The sequence below is a fragment of the Rhipicephalus sanguineus genome, chromosome 5 (assembly GCF_013339695.2).
Source record: "Rhipicephalus sanguineus isolate Rsan-2018 chromosome 5, BIME_Rsan_1.4, whole genome shotgun sequence".
In the NCBI taxonomy this organism is placed as follows: Eukaryota; Metazoa; Arthropoda; class Arachnida; order Ixodida; family Ixodidae; genus Rhipicephalus; species Rhipicephalus sanguineus.
Genome location: NC_051180.1, coordinates 164,579,172 through 164,596,018, shown reverse-complemented (window position 1 = coordinate 164,596,018; position 16,847 = coordinate 164,579,172). Strand labels below are relative to the sequence as shown.

General features: G+C 44.7%; 1 protein-coding gene across 2 annotated transcripts in view; it reads right to left on the bottom strand.

Annotated features, from left to right (window-relative positions):
* The window catches only part of LOC119394399 (uncharacterized), a 275,463-nt gene that overhangs the window by 80,410 nt on the left and 178,206 nt on the right, over positions 1-16,847 (bottom strand). For both annotated transcript variants that reach the window (XM_037661694.2, XM_049415773.1), the window contains one exon: positions 4,236-4,347. In XM_037661694.2, coding sequence (XP_037517622.1) covers positions 4,236-4,347 — 112 coding nt within the window. The remainder of the gene's footprint in view (positions 1-4,235; positions 4,348-16,847) is intronic.

Below are 16,847 nucleotides of genomic sequence, written 5' to 3'. Positions count from 1 at the left end.
TATCGGTAGACTACCAGGCGCAAAATTTTGTAAACTACTCCAAATTTAAAAAGAATTTACAGTCAACTTTGTCATCATTGTCCAGTATGGAGAGAAATGTTAAAGCTATGAGTCTTTGCTCGGTTTTAAAACGTACCATAACAAAATCACAGTTCACTATATCGTCAGCAAAAGGAAATTCAGTGTGTGCATGGTGGAATTCGGATTGTGCAAGAGATTATAGACGCCGAAAAGCGGCCTGGAAGAAACTTCTTATAAACCAAAGTCCTACTAATTGGCGAAATTATTTGTACGCTAAAGCTATGTTCAAAAGAACAGTATCATTAGCAAAAGATGAATATGACGAAAAACGATATAATTTTCTATCCAAGAGTGGTAATAAAAAAGCTCTGTTTAGATTTCTTCGTAGTCGTAAGGCTATTGCAGCGCCCGTAAACATTGACTCGGTTATTCTTTCACCTAAGGAATTGGCAGATTTATTAACTGAAATTGCATCGGGCCTTGAAAAGCGATTTACATCACAGTTACAACTAAAGTTTGTGAAGCATTCATGTGTGAACGATTTTATCGAAATAAATATGGAAGAACTTGCGCATGTCATTCGCCTTCTCCCTAATTCAGCTCCAGGCCCAGATGGAGTTACGTCAGAAATGTTAAAGATATTATTTGATATCTCTCCAAACGATCTTCTTAACGTCGTCAACCACTCCCTTAGAAATGGCTGGATTCCTCCTGACTGGAGACTTGCAAAAATTGTTCCCCTTCTTAAAAAACAGGGAGCGGGAATGCAGATAGACAACATTAGACCAATCGCTCTAACGTCCCATGTCGTTAAATTAATAGAAAGAATTTTATACATAAGAATTATGAAGTTTATCACAGATAAAGCAATACTGAGCGCGTGCCAGATTGGATTTCGACCCGGTTGCTCGATATGGTGTGCTCATGTCGATTTAGAGGCTCGTATAAAGCTTGCCCGGCACAGAAGACAATTATCGGCTTTAGTAACCCTAGATTTAGCCAAGGCATATGATAGCGTTGAACATATCATTCTCCTTAATGCCCTCAACGAATTAAATTTCCCGCAATATATTACAAATTGGCTGTACGAATTTTTAAAAGATAGAAAATTTTATTGCTCCCAACGAGGCGTTTCTACGTCTAAGCATAGTCAAACGAGAGGTGTTCCCCAGGGCTCTGTTCTTTCACCTGTTTTATTTAATATCTTGTTAAGTTCGATTCCACTGTGTGATAAGGTACAAGTGTATGTATACGCAGATGACATTGCGTTTTTCGCATCTGATTATGATATACATTTACTCCATTCAACGTTGCAATCATATTTAGCAACATTAGACTCCTGGTTTGAAGATATTCGAATGCAACTAAACGTTACCAAAAGTGCCATAATTGTTTTTCCTTTACATATGCCTGTTAATATTTCTCTTCACTATCGGCAAGAAAGAATTCCCCAAGTGGACTGTATTAAATATCTGGGAGTAATATATGATGAAAAACTGAGCTGGCGTAGTCACATTGAACATGTTAAAGCTAAGGCTACACGCGCTGTCGGAATGATAACTAAACTTGGTCGGCTCCGTTCCGGGCTACGCAGAGATACCCTGATCATGATTTATCGTATGTACGTTCGCCCGATTCTTGAATTTGGTTGCGTGCTTTTTTCTGGTGGGCCAACATACAAGATTACTCCTTTGGTTCTCTTAGAGCGCCAAGCTCTTCGGAGTTGTCTTGGTGTTCCTAAATTTACAGCTAATAGCGTGTTGTATCAAGAAGCTCGGGTACCCACTCTTGCTTGCAGATTCCGTATTTTGACAGTTAAAACATATTTAAAATTATATGAAGCTACTCCAAGACGGTTGCAATTCGTATTTTCTGCTGAATCGAGTGCTTTTTTCAATGAGCACTGGTCCCGTCTTCATAAACCTCAGATTTTGTTTGTTCAAACATTGCTGGAACCCCTAAATGTTAATATCTCCGAAATCATTCCATTAGATAAATCCATATCCAATGTAAAATAGAATTCGACGACATATTCCCAGAAAATGCGAAACTCTTGCCCTCTAAGTATTTAATTGGCGTATTCGAAGATCACCTCTTACAATTAGGAATTGATAATGTAATTGCAACAGATGCATCCATGAATGATAAGAGAGCAGGGGTGGGTATCTTCTCCCAATCATTATCCTGGTCATATTCATTACGCCTTCCAGATTATACGCCTATATTTGAAGCGGAGTTAATGGCCGTTATTTTAGCCCTTCAAAAACTTCCCGCAAATCATTCGACAGCTGTTATAGTGACCGATTCATTATCTGTGTGTTCGTCCCTCACTACAACTTCGGAGTCAGTTATTCTAAACACATTCAGGTCATTAATCCCCATAAACATTCGCCTAGTGAGGCTCATATGGGTTCCAGGTCATCGTGGAATATTTGTAAACGAGATGGCTGACTCACTCGCGAGAGTATCCCTTGAAGGCCCAGTTTTGTCAGTTATGCCTCCTACAGCTTATGTCACAGCGGTGAGGTTCAGAAAATTTTCTCTTATTGAAGATTCAGAAAAGATTAAAATACCAAATTCAGAATATTCACACTTGCAATTTGCGTGGAATAATAAATGGTGTCCCACGCGTAAATTGGAAGTATCCATCACAAAATTAAGATGTCGTATTCCACCGCTTAATTTCTACTTAAACAGGTCTGGTCTGGTCCCATCCCCTCTGTGTCCCAACTGTAACGAACCCGAAAATATCGACCATTATCTTCTAAGATGCCACCGTTTTAAAAACCAAAGAAAAAAATGCTTTGAAATTTTATTTAAAAAATTAGGAATATCACTAAGTACTCTAAATATCCTCTCCTTTGGGGCTGCTTCATTGGAATTCAGTAAAAGGAACGTCTGCGGGGCCCTCTGCGAATTCCTGATTGACACGATGAGATTACCTTGCTAATCCTTTGTTTATCAATTTATGGTTTCCCATCCCCTTTTCCCGAATACAAATTCTTATTTATTTCGTTATTTCCTTTTCTCTTATCACTAGAATCACCTTATTCTACTTGAAAAATGCCACCTTTCCCTTTCCCTGATTTTCTTTTTTAACCCAATGTTTCAATTGACTGTAACCGCCGGCTTCTTGGCCAATCCCCCGGTGTGGGCGTGAGCCAAATGCAAGGAGCAAGCAAGCAAGCGACGGCGGCGAGCCGAAGACCCCGAGTACGTACAACGAGAGATTACCAGGGAGCGGTAAAGGCAACGACGGCTGCAGGAAGACCCCGAAGCGATGGAAGGCCTACGCCAAAGATGACGCGCCCGTAGATTTATGAAAGGTGCGAACGCTTGGTTTCAGCGTGAGGTTCTATCTCTGGAGTTTGGACATCCGTGCCGTGTCTGTCACCGCATATGGTTTAACTGACCTCTCTGCGTTGAGTATCAACGGAGAAACAGCCTAGCATAACTTAGTTAAAGCCTAGAAGTAACCTAGAAGTAACCTGCATCAGCTAGCGACAGCCTAGAAACAACCTAAAAACAATCATATTAGTCTTCGGAATTGTCCGGTTTAGCTGTTTCAAGCCTTGCGCGGCTTAGTGCAAGCTTCGCCAATATTTTATACGGCATATGCATACGGAATATGAATGAATATACTGCATGCGCCGTTGGTTTTGTTTACTTCTTTACCACCATTACTATCGCCAAATAACATTTACGTGTATAGCTTCAACACCGATTTAAGCGCTGGCCGACATAGTTCATTCCCGTGAGCAAAGTCGCATTATTTCTTAAAGAAGTTCCGCCTATTTCACGGGAGAACGTAGGCCAGTGATGCCATGACAATGTATTTTGAGTGCTGTTCTTCGTGCTATGCGTCTGGAAGTACACAGTGTCTTCCTTCCTGATGTGTCCGGCATGCATACTGTGGTAGTCTGTACATCTACTGTTTACCGACCCGAGCAGCAGTGCCTCCCAGCAATGCAGTGCCGCGTATAGCAGAAAATGGTGAGTGGAGGGGGCTGCAGACTTCCCGTATTTGTCCCCTGACAAGGAAACCCCAACGGACACTCTACCCAGAACACATACGCAAAAGAACAAAATGAAGATTGCTTTAAGGCCAATTCTTCATTGGCTGCCTTTGGCGCTAAAAAAACTGTAACAGTGCACAGTGATAAAATCAGGCCGCAAGGATATAGTGCAAGGGTGAAATGCATTGCCCTACTCACTTGCTGAAGAGCCTAAGGACGAGGCAGAAGAGCGCCGTGAACACCATCAGCGCCACGATGACGCTCACCATGGTCGTCAGTTCGGCATTCTCCAGAATGGCCACACCGCGAGCTGCAATCGAAAATTGATAAAGCCCTGTGTAAGATGTTACGTAGAAGACGTTGTAATGAAATATGAGTTTTTGTGCAAAAAAATCGACGCTTCACTCAGTTGCTTAAATCAGAGTACAACAAGAACTCTTGTAAATAAGAGCAAGGTTGAGCTTATAACCTCGTGATCTGTGCGTTACTATAGGACGACGTCTTTATTAATTGTTTGCAATTAATATAATGACGCCGTATAAGGCTGGCATGCAAAAAACAAAACAGAACAGGCTGACTTCGACATCTCCTGATGGCACAAGGCGCGAAGCATGGTGGTCTGCATAATTGTGGTGGCGAAAATGTGCGAATAATGAATTGCAAGGTCAAGAGACACGCATTACAGGTTGTATACAAAACAGAGTGAAGTCGTCCTTTTAACTTTAGCTTCATGATAGTGTTTCACTGTGCAGATAATGCAAACTTACTTTGGCATTCATGGCAACAGGGATTCTGTAACCGCGTTGAAGCAAGGGGCAGAAAAACTTATACCCCGCATAGCATGCAAATCTGATCGTAGCTCCTTCGTAAAATCCAATCCTCCCACAGGCCAAGAATCTCTCCTTAGACGAACCAAGCGTATTCCAGTTCCTCCACCCACTCCGTGTGGCAGCCTCGTCCCCCATAATCTTTATCGGGAGGAGAAAGTCTCTTTCCGAAAAATTCTGGTCCGGTTGGCCATTACAGCCGCCATCACTTCCACTCTGAGTCAGCCATTTGACGACAGCGCTTAGTGTCTGAAGCACTCCGTTCATGTGCCTGCAGCGGATGCCTGCCATTTACTTTGCACATGCCCGGGACAAGGACAATCCATGAGAGTGCACTTAGGAGTGTAAAGTTTGGAAGGTGACCGACCTGAAGAGAAAGAATGGTAGACAAGGACCAAGACATTTTACCAGCCTCTACCGCAATATTTTCATCGAACGAGCCTGCACGCTCAAATGGGGAAATTTCGCTGGCATGACGTGCAGCTGGGTGGCAGCACGCCTAGGTCAAGAGCGATGTAGAAGTGAGGGATTCCACATGTCCCGTCCTGTTCCTCTTCTTCCTTCCCCAGCACTATGTCCAGTGTCTTCTGACAACCGCCTACAGATTAGGGAGTCATTCTAGTGACCTAGGTTGCCAGAGACCACGGAGCAGGGGTTCGTGACACTGGCCGAGACGGGAGACATGCACAATCTCGTGGCCGTGACGGCGCTTGCCTGAAGACGCGTCCAAAGGCTCAGTGATAGTAGTGATGTAGTCCAGCGGTGTGCGACCACTATGGGTGATTGGCCACGAATCGAGTGATTTAGTATAAAGCAACGTAATAATAAACAAACTTTTTTTTATTCTTGCCAATCTTTTCTGCGTGCCTCGTGGCGTTGTTTGCGCTGTTTGTTACGATGGAGGCATTTCTTGCTTAGAGAAACAAATTATTTTGTTAGAACCATAATATAAGAATATGGAAAGAAGAAAGGGATAGTGATTCTATGAGAATATTTAATAATTTGAAGAAATACTAGCATATATATTGAGAACAATGTATTGGATAAGTCAGTGGTTCGCAGCCATGGATGTTTCGGAGCCACTTGTGGACCGATGGAAGTGATGAGCGACCCCTTGCAGTAAGAAAAAATGGAGGTGGCTAAAAAATTAACACAGCATGCACCGTGCAAGAGGTGCCTTTTATTTGTCCCTGGCAAAGAATGGTCAAAGGAAAGTGCCACGCCTATTCGATCTCAACAACTTGTCAATAAGCTGTGCGGTGTACAGCCACAATTCAAACTGTTACTACCTACGTTTGCTCTTCAAATATGCAAGCAGAAGGGGGAACGTAAGTGAGCTCCGCCGCAATGCAACAATGTTATGTGGCGAAGCATACAAATAAAAATCGGAAGGGTCATGGAACATAGTTTGCCTTTAAAAAGGCATTTTCTGTTCTTTTTTTCGAGCATGGGTGTCGCGGACCCCTACAAATGGCTTCGCAGACACCCATTTGAGGACCACCGGGATGGGCAAATAGACGCGACACCTAACCACTCTTCTTCGTGTTCCTCCTTCACAAACACTGTGTATGAGCATTAATACAATGCTTATACATAATTTCGTCATGTTCTTTTGCGCTACTAAAAATAATGGTTACATGTTATGCTTTTTGGCTAAGTACTGACTTGCCGCATAAAGGTACACGTTAACTCTGTTTTGGAATGTGGCAGCTCTCACAGCTCTCCGAAGAGACTATAATGATCTCCGAAAGGGCGTTAACTTGCATATTTAGAGGAAGTTATGTATGCGGCAAGTCAGGGCTCGCAAAACAGACTAACGGTTAATCTTGTTCTCCTTAGAGTGTGCAACGTGGCAACCAAAGCGAAAACGAAAACGCTGACACCCGAAGCAGCCGAGTGGGAAGAAAAAAGTTGAGAACTAAAGGAAATCACCGCGTGCGTTGGGTGAGAAACGTTGAAATACATAAAGATAAAGAAGCGGAAGGACGCGACCTGAAAGCTTATTAATAACCATATGGCTGTCAGTCTGCCGGGAACGGCCCTCAGGGCCCTGTTTTGTCAGAATTTTTCACGTCAGCCAACTTATCTGTTGTAAAAGACAAGAGGTGTGCCGTTTATTCCACATTTTTTTCTGAAGCATCCCGCTAACTAATTTCGCGGTATGGAGTTAAAATCTGCGCTAAACATTTACCATCGCGTAGCCAGCGTAGCGATTTCCCTCTGCAGTGCCCAATCTGCAGAGAAAATGAGCTTTTCGATCAGGTTTTCCTTATCTGCCACAGTTTCCATGCTTTACTTTTTTTTAAATGCATGACCTATACAACTTGATATAAGTTCTTCCATTTCAGAGACTCTTTATCGAGGAGTCTATTCTTGCCCACTGTGTCATGAAAATGTTCACTTAGTCGTGGAATTATTTATTTAGCTGTTTCGAGGAGATTGCCTCGATGAATTTTTCGTGAGCTCTGCATCATTGGTTTTCATTCTAAAAATGTTTGCTACAATGTGAATATTCAACAATATTCCGCATTTTGCATGTACCCTGTGTGAATGAAAACGACAGGATAGAAAATAAACACATTTCAATAAAAAGCTTGTCCGCGCCCCCACCACCCCAAAAATTAAAGAAAATAGTTTCGCTGATTACCGATTCTGGTGTCTGCGAGGAATCCTCCTAACTCTTTTTTATCATGTGAGGAACAAGACAACAAAATAGATTTACTCACTAGCCAAAGCTACGTACATGGAATCGAACCGTTTTCCGTTCCAAAATGCTTGAAAATAATGGTTCTCTTAAGAAGGAGCCAAGCTGGTCGCTGAAGGACAAGGCCTGAGAGCTACCGGAAAGCTGAAACCTCAGAGAGCACAAGAACGTTACATACAGATATTAAATTATGGCAAAAAAAATTCAGTCATTACTTTCTGTTGGCGTATACACCACACTCTAGCTGAAGATATACGCGCTCCGTAATTATTCGTTCGGAGTGTTGGCGGAAACGTTTCACTTTTTTAGGTTATTTGGTAACGTATTCGTTAGTATTTCGAAAGTGTAACGGATAAAGAACTTACGTTAAGATTTTTCGAATAAGTGAGATGGGAACTGAGTAGCTACTTCTTATTGGAGTTATCCCGGTAGTTTTACACAAACCTCACTCGTCTCGTAGGCACCACTTCCTCATGGCTCGCCCCGACGCTCTTTTGTCGTCGCGCCGGACTGCTGTAGGCCTGCCAGGAGTTGAAAAAAACGATCCCGCGCGTGACGCTTTATTATGCACAGCATTTACTGGACAATTTGCAACGGGGAGCAAATTACCAAAATTTCTTAAGAAGCGCTGACACCCGGTGGGGAGGGCTGGGCCGTCGCCACTCAGAGCTTGACAAAAGTCGCGGAGTCCAAACGGACCTACTGTACGGACACGCTTTTCGTAGAAGTGGATTAGCGCAGGAAACTGCCGGCTCCTGCGCCTGGCTCGTGGGCCTCGCGGAAAGATATCTGCCCATTCACTCGCACCCGGCTTCTGGTGGCCGAGAAATGCACACGTTAATGACAATGCTTTCAAAAGTATTTGTCCCTTGGCTTCGACGTATTGCTGATTTTCCGGAGGTTCAGGCGTTCTTAGCAAGGAGCTTTGATGATGAATTCTCATTTGGTGTTTAATGTCACACTAAGGAAAATAAATGGCCTAACCATGTGACACTATGTAAGAAACCACCACATGTAACAACTGCACCATTTTGTGTAATAGGTATTTTTAGCGTAACGAGTAAAGTATTTAGTTGCTTTTTTGTTCGGTAACACCCACAACAATGTCCGTTCTTGTCGATGCAGGTATCTGCACACAAGAAATGGCAGCCGTATGTGCAGGGTGCAGAGTGCTGATTATTGGTCCGTACAGCTAAAACACACACACGCACACACAAACACACACACACACACACACACATGCACATGCACGCACGCACACAGACACACAAGGCTCAAGAATAGGGCGGATGCGCATGAATATCTTTCCAAACAAACAAAACAACAACGACGCAAACTATAGCTTCCTGCACGTACATGTGCTCTAAAACAACGTTACAGAGAAATCACTTTTGCCTTCAAAAGCTGATGCCTTTTTTTTGCGCTCCTCTGCAACACCATCGCCTAGCTCGCAGGGTGTACCCGCCACCTCACCCCAAGCTGACTAAGGAAGAAGCAACAGCATTCTGAAGACTGCGAAGCAACACGTACACGCACGGTATCCTGCTAAATCGCATCTACCCGACGCTTCATGCATACCACTGCCCGATCTGCGACGTTCCCGACACACTGGCACACCTCATACTCGAGTGCCCGTGGCGCCCCCAAGATGTCGATAACAAGCCCGCAACGACCGCACGCAACAACCTCCTCACCGAGACGTGGGAGGCCAAGATCTCCGCACGGGACCTAGACGACCAACGTGGACTCGTCGCCAGGGCCCGGGAGGCGATCGCCGCCAGAGGATTCCTGGACTAAGGGACCCTCCCACCTAGAGTGACTCCAAGCTTACGAGCTCGGGGACACTGTTTTGGCAAATTAAAAGTTTATTTCATCATCATCATCCTCTTCTGTTCCCTTTTATAAAGACTAGCGGCCACAACACATCCGGCATTGCAGTCAGCGTCTGTCTTTCCATAGATATTCCCTTTCGTCTATTTGCTTCTGCGCGCTGTGGGACAACCATGCAGGTTTATAATCTCGTCCAATGTATTTGCGCGTGCAGACCAGTTATTTGATACTAAATGTATATAAGGAACTGGACCGACACGACTGATGTCACATGACTCACGTATTTTCTGCAGTCGCTGAGCGAGGACCAATAGGTTTATCATATTCCCGTCCTTTAGGCCACATATCGTTTTTATTTGCCAGTTCCACCGTGTCAACCTCGAGCCACCTTAGAGAACGTCTTGCTGCCTCTCCCACTTCCGCCGTCCACTTGGAGCCGATAGGCGGGCGTTCTCTCGCAAAAGCAATTGCTCCCGCTGGCGACGTCGCCTATTCGTCGCTCTCGAGGTTGGCTGCTGCGACGCCGGCGTGAGATACTGGCAACGGCGACTGCAGCCGAAAATAACGAGCCTCGATTTTGTTCGTCTGCGAGACGGCCTTTCTGGGAACCCCTCCTTCGCGGCGTACCTGCCGGCGACAAAGCAAACACAGATCGACGAGCTCTGTGCCGCCTAATTCAATATAGTCGTGGCTGCACCGAATGCGTGCCGTCCCTTGCGCCTAGGGAAGAACTGTGTAGGAAGAAATAGAGTATAACGAGTAGCAATAAAACACATGAAACGGTTTCACTGCGATGCAAGAAGAACGCTCCTCCCGCTGCGTTGCTAGTGCGCGCTTATCGAAGCGTGCAAGTGGCACGTGCCTTGAATCCCAACTCTCTCGGTTTCCTCGACCGCGCTTAGGGTTCCCAGGTTAACCAGTAAAATAATTTAGCAGGAGGAACTCTTTCGGGAAGTAATGGGCTGCGAGCCTGGGGTTGCTTCCGCTATTATTTCGCCGCATTACGGGGCGGCTAAAAAGCAAGGCACCTATATACGCCAAAGCAGAACAAACGTTGCTTATATGTTCCCTTTCTTCGTGTTTTTCGTGCCACGTCCTCCCACATCCTGAATACGGTTCTATTCTTAGAAATAGACTTCATTCGCCGTCCGCGGTAACGTTAGCCACGCCGTAATAGCGCCGTTTCGAAAGCATTTCGGCTGCATTATGCTTGTTGCAATTTGGAAGATTTGGTACATGCGTATACGGGCAAGATGTTTCCTTGTTTTTTTATTAGATTGCAACGCATACATACATTATAAATTGGGAACGACGCTGTTGCGGAATGTAGCTTATTATATTGTTCACGAGAAGAACACTATACGAATGTCACGTGGTCCGAGGAGTCTCCCTAACGCACATAATATTGTGTAGCAGAATCGTAGAGTCCAACCAGCCGTCTAAAAATGTGATTTGCGCAACGAGTGGGTCGTGTAAAGGCCCCCATTACAAAGCGCTCATGCATAATTAATCATCATTAGCAGAAAACACTATCAACGAAGTGCGTAGCTGCGCAGGTGCACTCGTTGCCTTACGGACGCGTAGTGGGTACTTAGCCAATTCGCAAAAGGAAGAATTACGGCATAGTGGGCACTTGGCACCCGTACTTGCAGTAACCATTCTAGGATAGTTTGAAAGGGTACCCTATTGGAAAACCCATGGGCGCTGTCCCAGGGCCATACATGATTTTTGGACCAGTGTGGCACTGGGTACTGAGACGCTGGCACGCCGCACGAGGCACGCTGGACGCTGCGTACTGGGACATCCGTAACGGGCTGAAATCGGACTTTTAAATTATTTTTAAAAAATGTGGACATGCCCGGATCGTAATGAGGGCTGCAGTACGAGCACTGCGGCAAAAAAAAGAAATCTTAAAAATTGAGGAGCAGCAGTCGAACCCACCACCTTTGACACAGTTACAGACAGTTCTTCATATGTGGCGTCTGAAAGGGTTATAGCGCACAGACGTTTTCCTTGCAGCACCGAGAAGCGAAGCCAGGATTGAGAAAGGATGCGAACAAGGCCCGAGTACGTTATCGCACTCTCCTCTGGAAAGCGAAACTGAAGCGTCCCGTAACTTTTTGATAAGCTTCAAGTCCGTTAGTCATTGCTTTATCGAAGAACATATGATTACATCGCGTTCTAACACAAAAAAAAAACTTCGTAAACCTTGTCTGTGTAAGATCTGATTTTTCACAATAGAGTAAGTTCATACGAACATACTTTTGAATCACCGAGCTGACTACAGAAACCGTGGTATGAGAGGGAGAAGCGAAAATTCAAGTGCTCTTTTCCTGAATTGTTCCGCTTATGACGACAATTTTCCCCGCAAGAAATGAGCTTAAGCAGAGACAAGTTGTGCACTGCTAACGGATTAAATTATTACAAACTTGTAGATTCGGATCTGGCACGGAAACAGTCATTAGATATTTCCATAATTGAACAAGACTTCCAAGTGAAACGCAAGACGTCGTTTTTATACGTAATTAGATAAGTTGAGTCTGCTCCGTGTTAAGATTTTTCTTTCCGGCTTCCCGAGATTGCATCGCACACTAGGCTTAGTTAACTTAAGCGAAACTTGATTCTATCAAAGGTTCACGTTCAGGAGACACAATTAAATAAGTTTCGTTACTTAGAAAACGGGAGAGGCAGTCCTGATGTTGTAAACGTGACGAATTAAGCCTGATAGACCTGCTTCCGATTTTATTGCTTTCAGTATTTCATGACTGGAAAGCAATCATGAAATACTGAAAATACTGAGCAATCATGAAGAGAGAGCGAGAGAGAGAAAAATAGGGAGGTGAAGAGGAGGGGAACGCCACCAGCTCCGCGGCTACCTGTCTTCGCACCACTAGTGCGGAGCTGCCCTACTTATTTTTTTCTTCCTATAAACGGAAATTTGAAGTCGCGTGACGTTAAACTCAAAATCATGAGCTACACTTTCCATGATGTATGACACTACCGTAGTAGTAAGGGGTCGTTTATTTGAATAAATGCATCCGAGAGGAGGAAAGGAAAAGGAAAATTAGTACTGATGGCCGCACTGTATAGCTTGAACAGCTAACATCCGAATAGCTGTCATCAGTCACTAGCAAAAGCCCATACTATTTCCGTTACGGCCAGCGAAGAGAGTTAAGCAAGGCATACTCCAAAATATCACACCATTTGCCGCTAAAGGGGACCATGAGGCGATGCGAAGCCGGAGCACTTGCACGATTGCGTTCCGTTGGCGTTCGTTGGGCATGCTACCGACCTCGCGTCGTGGAACGCGAAGAGGGACGCTACGCGCGTCGTATCTTCCATCTAGCCTGGCCGTTAATTCTCACAGGGCGAGCGGGGAACGCGGTCGGCAGGCGTGCGAAAGGGGGGCAGCGTAGGAGAGGAGAGTGAGGGGGAGGGGACGCGCATGCGCTGGTGCTCATCGCGGCGTTGCGCAGGAGAGAATTTCGGCATGTCTAGCCCGCGTTTCAGAGAAAGAGTGGAAAATGGGGAGGGACAGGGAAAGTGGAGAGGGGGAATGGGGAGAGGGGCAGTGGAGAGGGGGAGAGAAAGAGGTGAGGGGAAAGGGGAGAGGGTTAATGGGGAGAGGGGCAGCGGAGAGGGGGCGGGAAAGTGGAGAGGGGAAGTAGAGAGGGGGAGTGAAGAGGGTATGCGCATGCGCAGTAAGGGTGGTCACGCCGCACACCACCACCACCACCACCGGATTGAACTCCGCCATAAGATCATCATCATCATCAGCCTGTCTACGCCCACTGCAGGGCAAAGGCCTCTCCCATGTTCCGCCAATCAACCCGGTCCTGTGCTCTCTGCTGCCACGTTATACCTACAAACTTCTTAATCTCATCTACCCACCTAATTTTCTGTCTCCCCCTCACGCGTTTACCATCTCTTGGAATCCAGTCAGTTGCCCTTAATGACCACCGGTTATCCTGCCGACGTGCTACGTGCCCGGCCCATATCCATTTCTTCTTCTTGACCCACTCTGCTCTCTTCCTGTCTCTTAAGGTTACACCTATCATTTTCCTTTCCATCGCTCGCTGCGTCGTCCCCAATTTAAGTTGAACCCTCTTTGTAAGTCTCCAAGTTTCCGCTCCGTAGGTAAGTACCTGTGAGATGCAGCTGTTATATACCTATCTCTTGAGGGATAGTGGTAGATTACCATTCATGATTTGAGAATGCTTGCCGAATGAGCCCCATCCCATCCTTATTCTTCTAGTTATTTCACTCTCATGGTTCGGCTCCGCGGTTACTACCTGTCCTAAGTAGACGTACTCCTTTACAACTTCCAGTGTCTCTCCACCTATCGCAAAGAGGCAAAGCAGCTGGTGAGGATCAGGTAACATCAGACCTGTTGAAAGACGGTGGAGAGATTATGTTAGAAAAACTGGCCACCCTGTATACGAAGTGTCTCTCGACGGGGAGGATACCAGAATCTTGGAAGAATGCCAACATCATCTTGATCCATAAGAAAGGGGACGTCAAGGACCTGAAAAATTACAGGCCCATAAGCTTACTGTCCGTTGCCTACAAGCTATTTACAAAAGTAATTGCTAACAGAATTAATACGACATTAGAGTTCAATCAACCAAGGGACCAGGCAGGATTTCGTACAGGCTTCTCAACAATAGACCATATTCATACTATCAATCAGGTGACAGAAAAATGCGCGGAATACAACCAACCCCTATACATAGCCTTCATAGATTACGAGAAGGCATTTGACTCGGTGGAGACATCAGCAGTCATGCAGGCACTGCGGAATCAGGGCATCGACGAAGCCTACATAAACATAATGGAAGAAATCTACAATGGATCCAGAGCCAATACAGTCCTCCATAAAGAAAGTGACAGAATCCCAATAAAGAAGGGCGTACGGCAGGAAGACACGATCTCTCCAATGTTATTCACCGCGTGTTTACAGGAGGTTTTCAGGGCCCTAGATTGGGAAGAATTAGGGATAAGAGTTAATGGAGAGTATCTCAGTAACCTGCGATTCGCTGATGACATTGCATTGATGAGTAACGCGGGAGACGAATTACAGCTCATCGTTACTGAACTGGATACGGAAAGTAGAAGAGTAGGTCTGAAAAATAATATGCATAAAACTAAAGTAATGTGGAACAATCTTGGCAGAGAACCGCCATAAGATACTTCGCATCTAATATCTTGTGAATTTTCCATGCATCACTCCATCTGTCCGCTGTCGTCGCACGTTCGCGCAATGGTAAGGCAACGCTCACTTACAGTACATGTACTATATAGCAGGTTATGATTAAATGCATCTATGACATCGGCCTCGAACATTTGACCTTTTATGCTATGATATTTACAGCGAAGCTATACATAACTAGGTTTTTCCTAGTTCTGCGAACAGTAACCCTGCGAACAGAAAATACCTAGCGCACGTATGTGCCCAAGAAATTGGCCAGTACCCATTATTCACCACTGGTCGCCTAAAAACGAGCAGAAATAAATCAAATCTATAACAGAATAAGTAAATAAATAAATAAGTAAATAAGTAAATAAACAAGTAAGTAACTAAGTACATAAATAAGTAATACAATAAATAAATAAATAAATAAATAAATAAATAAATAAATAAATAAATAAATAAATAAATAAATAAATAAATAAATGAACATTGCACTGTAGTTCTCGTTCACACTAATCGACGTGGTAAAGCTTTAAAGCACCGCCACGGTGGTCTAGTGGTTATGGCGCTCGACTACTGACCCGAAGGTCGCGAGATCGAATTCCGGCCGTGGCGGCTGCATTTGATATGGATGCGAAAATGCTTGAGGCACGTGTGCTTAGATTTAGGCGCACGTTAAAGAATCCCAGGTGTTCGAATTTTGCGGAGCCTTCCACTACGACGTCCCTCATAATCATATCGTGGTTTCGGGACGTTAAAACCCATATATTATTATTAGTGCTTTCAAAGAAAGAAAAGAGGCACAAGAAACGGGAAGACACAAACACCCTTTTGCGCTGTTTTCTTTTCGCTATGTCGTATACGAACATGCCCAAGCATTCTCTTTAGCTTTAAAGGAGTACGCGCTAAATTAACAGGGACTTCCTGCGCCTTTCATTAAAAATCTGTCAACACCGTGCCATGTGCTACACAGCTTCGCTAGTCACAGAGTAGAATGGCTCATGATTTTTTTCTTCCCTCGGGTTTGTTTGTCGTAAGAACTTACTTTCGATGTTACTGATAGCTGGCTCTACTGTGCGTGAGAGTTTCACAAGATACACATAGCTAACCTGAGAACACGAGCCGTTTGGGTCTACTTGCCTGCACGTTCTAAAATATACGAATGTATTTGCATATTTTTTCTGGCTAGATGTCCAAAATTCTCTGTGTAAATTCAAAATACGTGAGCCCAGCAGCCTACGCAGCGAACTACGCAGTCCAGCAGCCTCGCAGCGCTGAGTGCGCCCATTTGCTTTGAGTATCAGGAGCTTCACAAAAAAAAAAAATATTAGGAAACGCTACGAAAAGTTTCTGGCAATTGCAGAAACTGCCAAGCGAATGATTATCGATTGCTGCAACGTCAAAAGCAGAAAGCCAAAAGCGCGAGAGCGCGTCGTTCGAGCGAAGTGTTGCGCACACATTTCGCGCTTCGTGTGCTTAGTGTGTACACACTGCGCCTAAGTTTACACTAACGGTTGCTTTGTTCTTGTTGCACCTAAGGTAATTCACTGTGTCCTGGCGCAGTGGTGCAGACAGTTTGCGTTTCTTCTGTAAATATTTCTTGAGGAGGCGGCTATATTTGTTTTTACCTTAGAATGTATATTGCTGGACGCATTCATAGTACTTAAATTTTAACTATATAATTTCTACTTCTGTTAACGACATCGCAGCACTCGTGCGCTCTGCCACGGAGATTTATCTGTCTTTGTAGTTAGAAAATTGTATTGCCTACATTATTCTTATTTGAAGTTAAGCTCCTAACAGGTTAGGAAATGGTAGGCGTGTATTCATGAAGAATAACGCAGGCCAACCATCAATGTGGCCTGCATCTCGTTATGCCGTGTGAGCCCTTCATACTTTGCAATCGTAAACGAAGGAGTCGAAATAGAATTTAAATGGTCAAACGCTCCGCACGACTATACCCTTAAGCATCGGTGCGAAACATATTTCCAATTTGAGCATTCACCGCCAACTTCTGTTCAAAGCTGTTTGACCAATCGATTTTGCACAAGTGGTAATAAAAAAGGTCTTAATAAGTGCGCATTTCTTCATTTTATTTCTGCTTGAATCCGAAGTATACATCGAGCCACACACACTCGTCTGGTTCCCAGCTCACATGGGACAGATCAAGGGAGCCCCGCCCAATCTCAATGAGTCGGCCCACATAGCTGCGCGAGGACTAGTAGACCGCGTAGCTACCGGAGGGCGCGCTGAGGTTT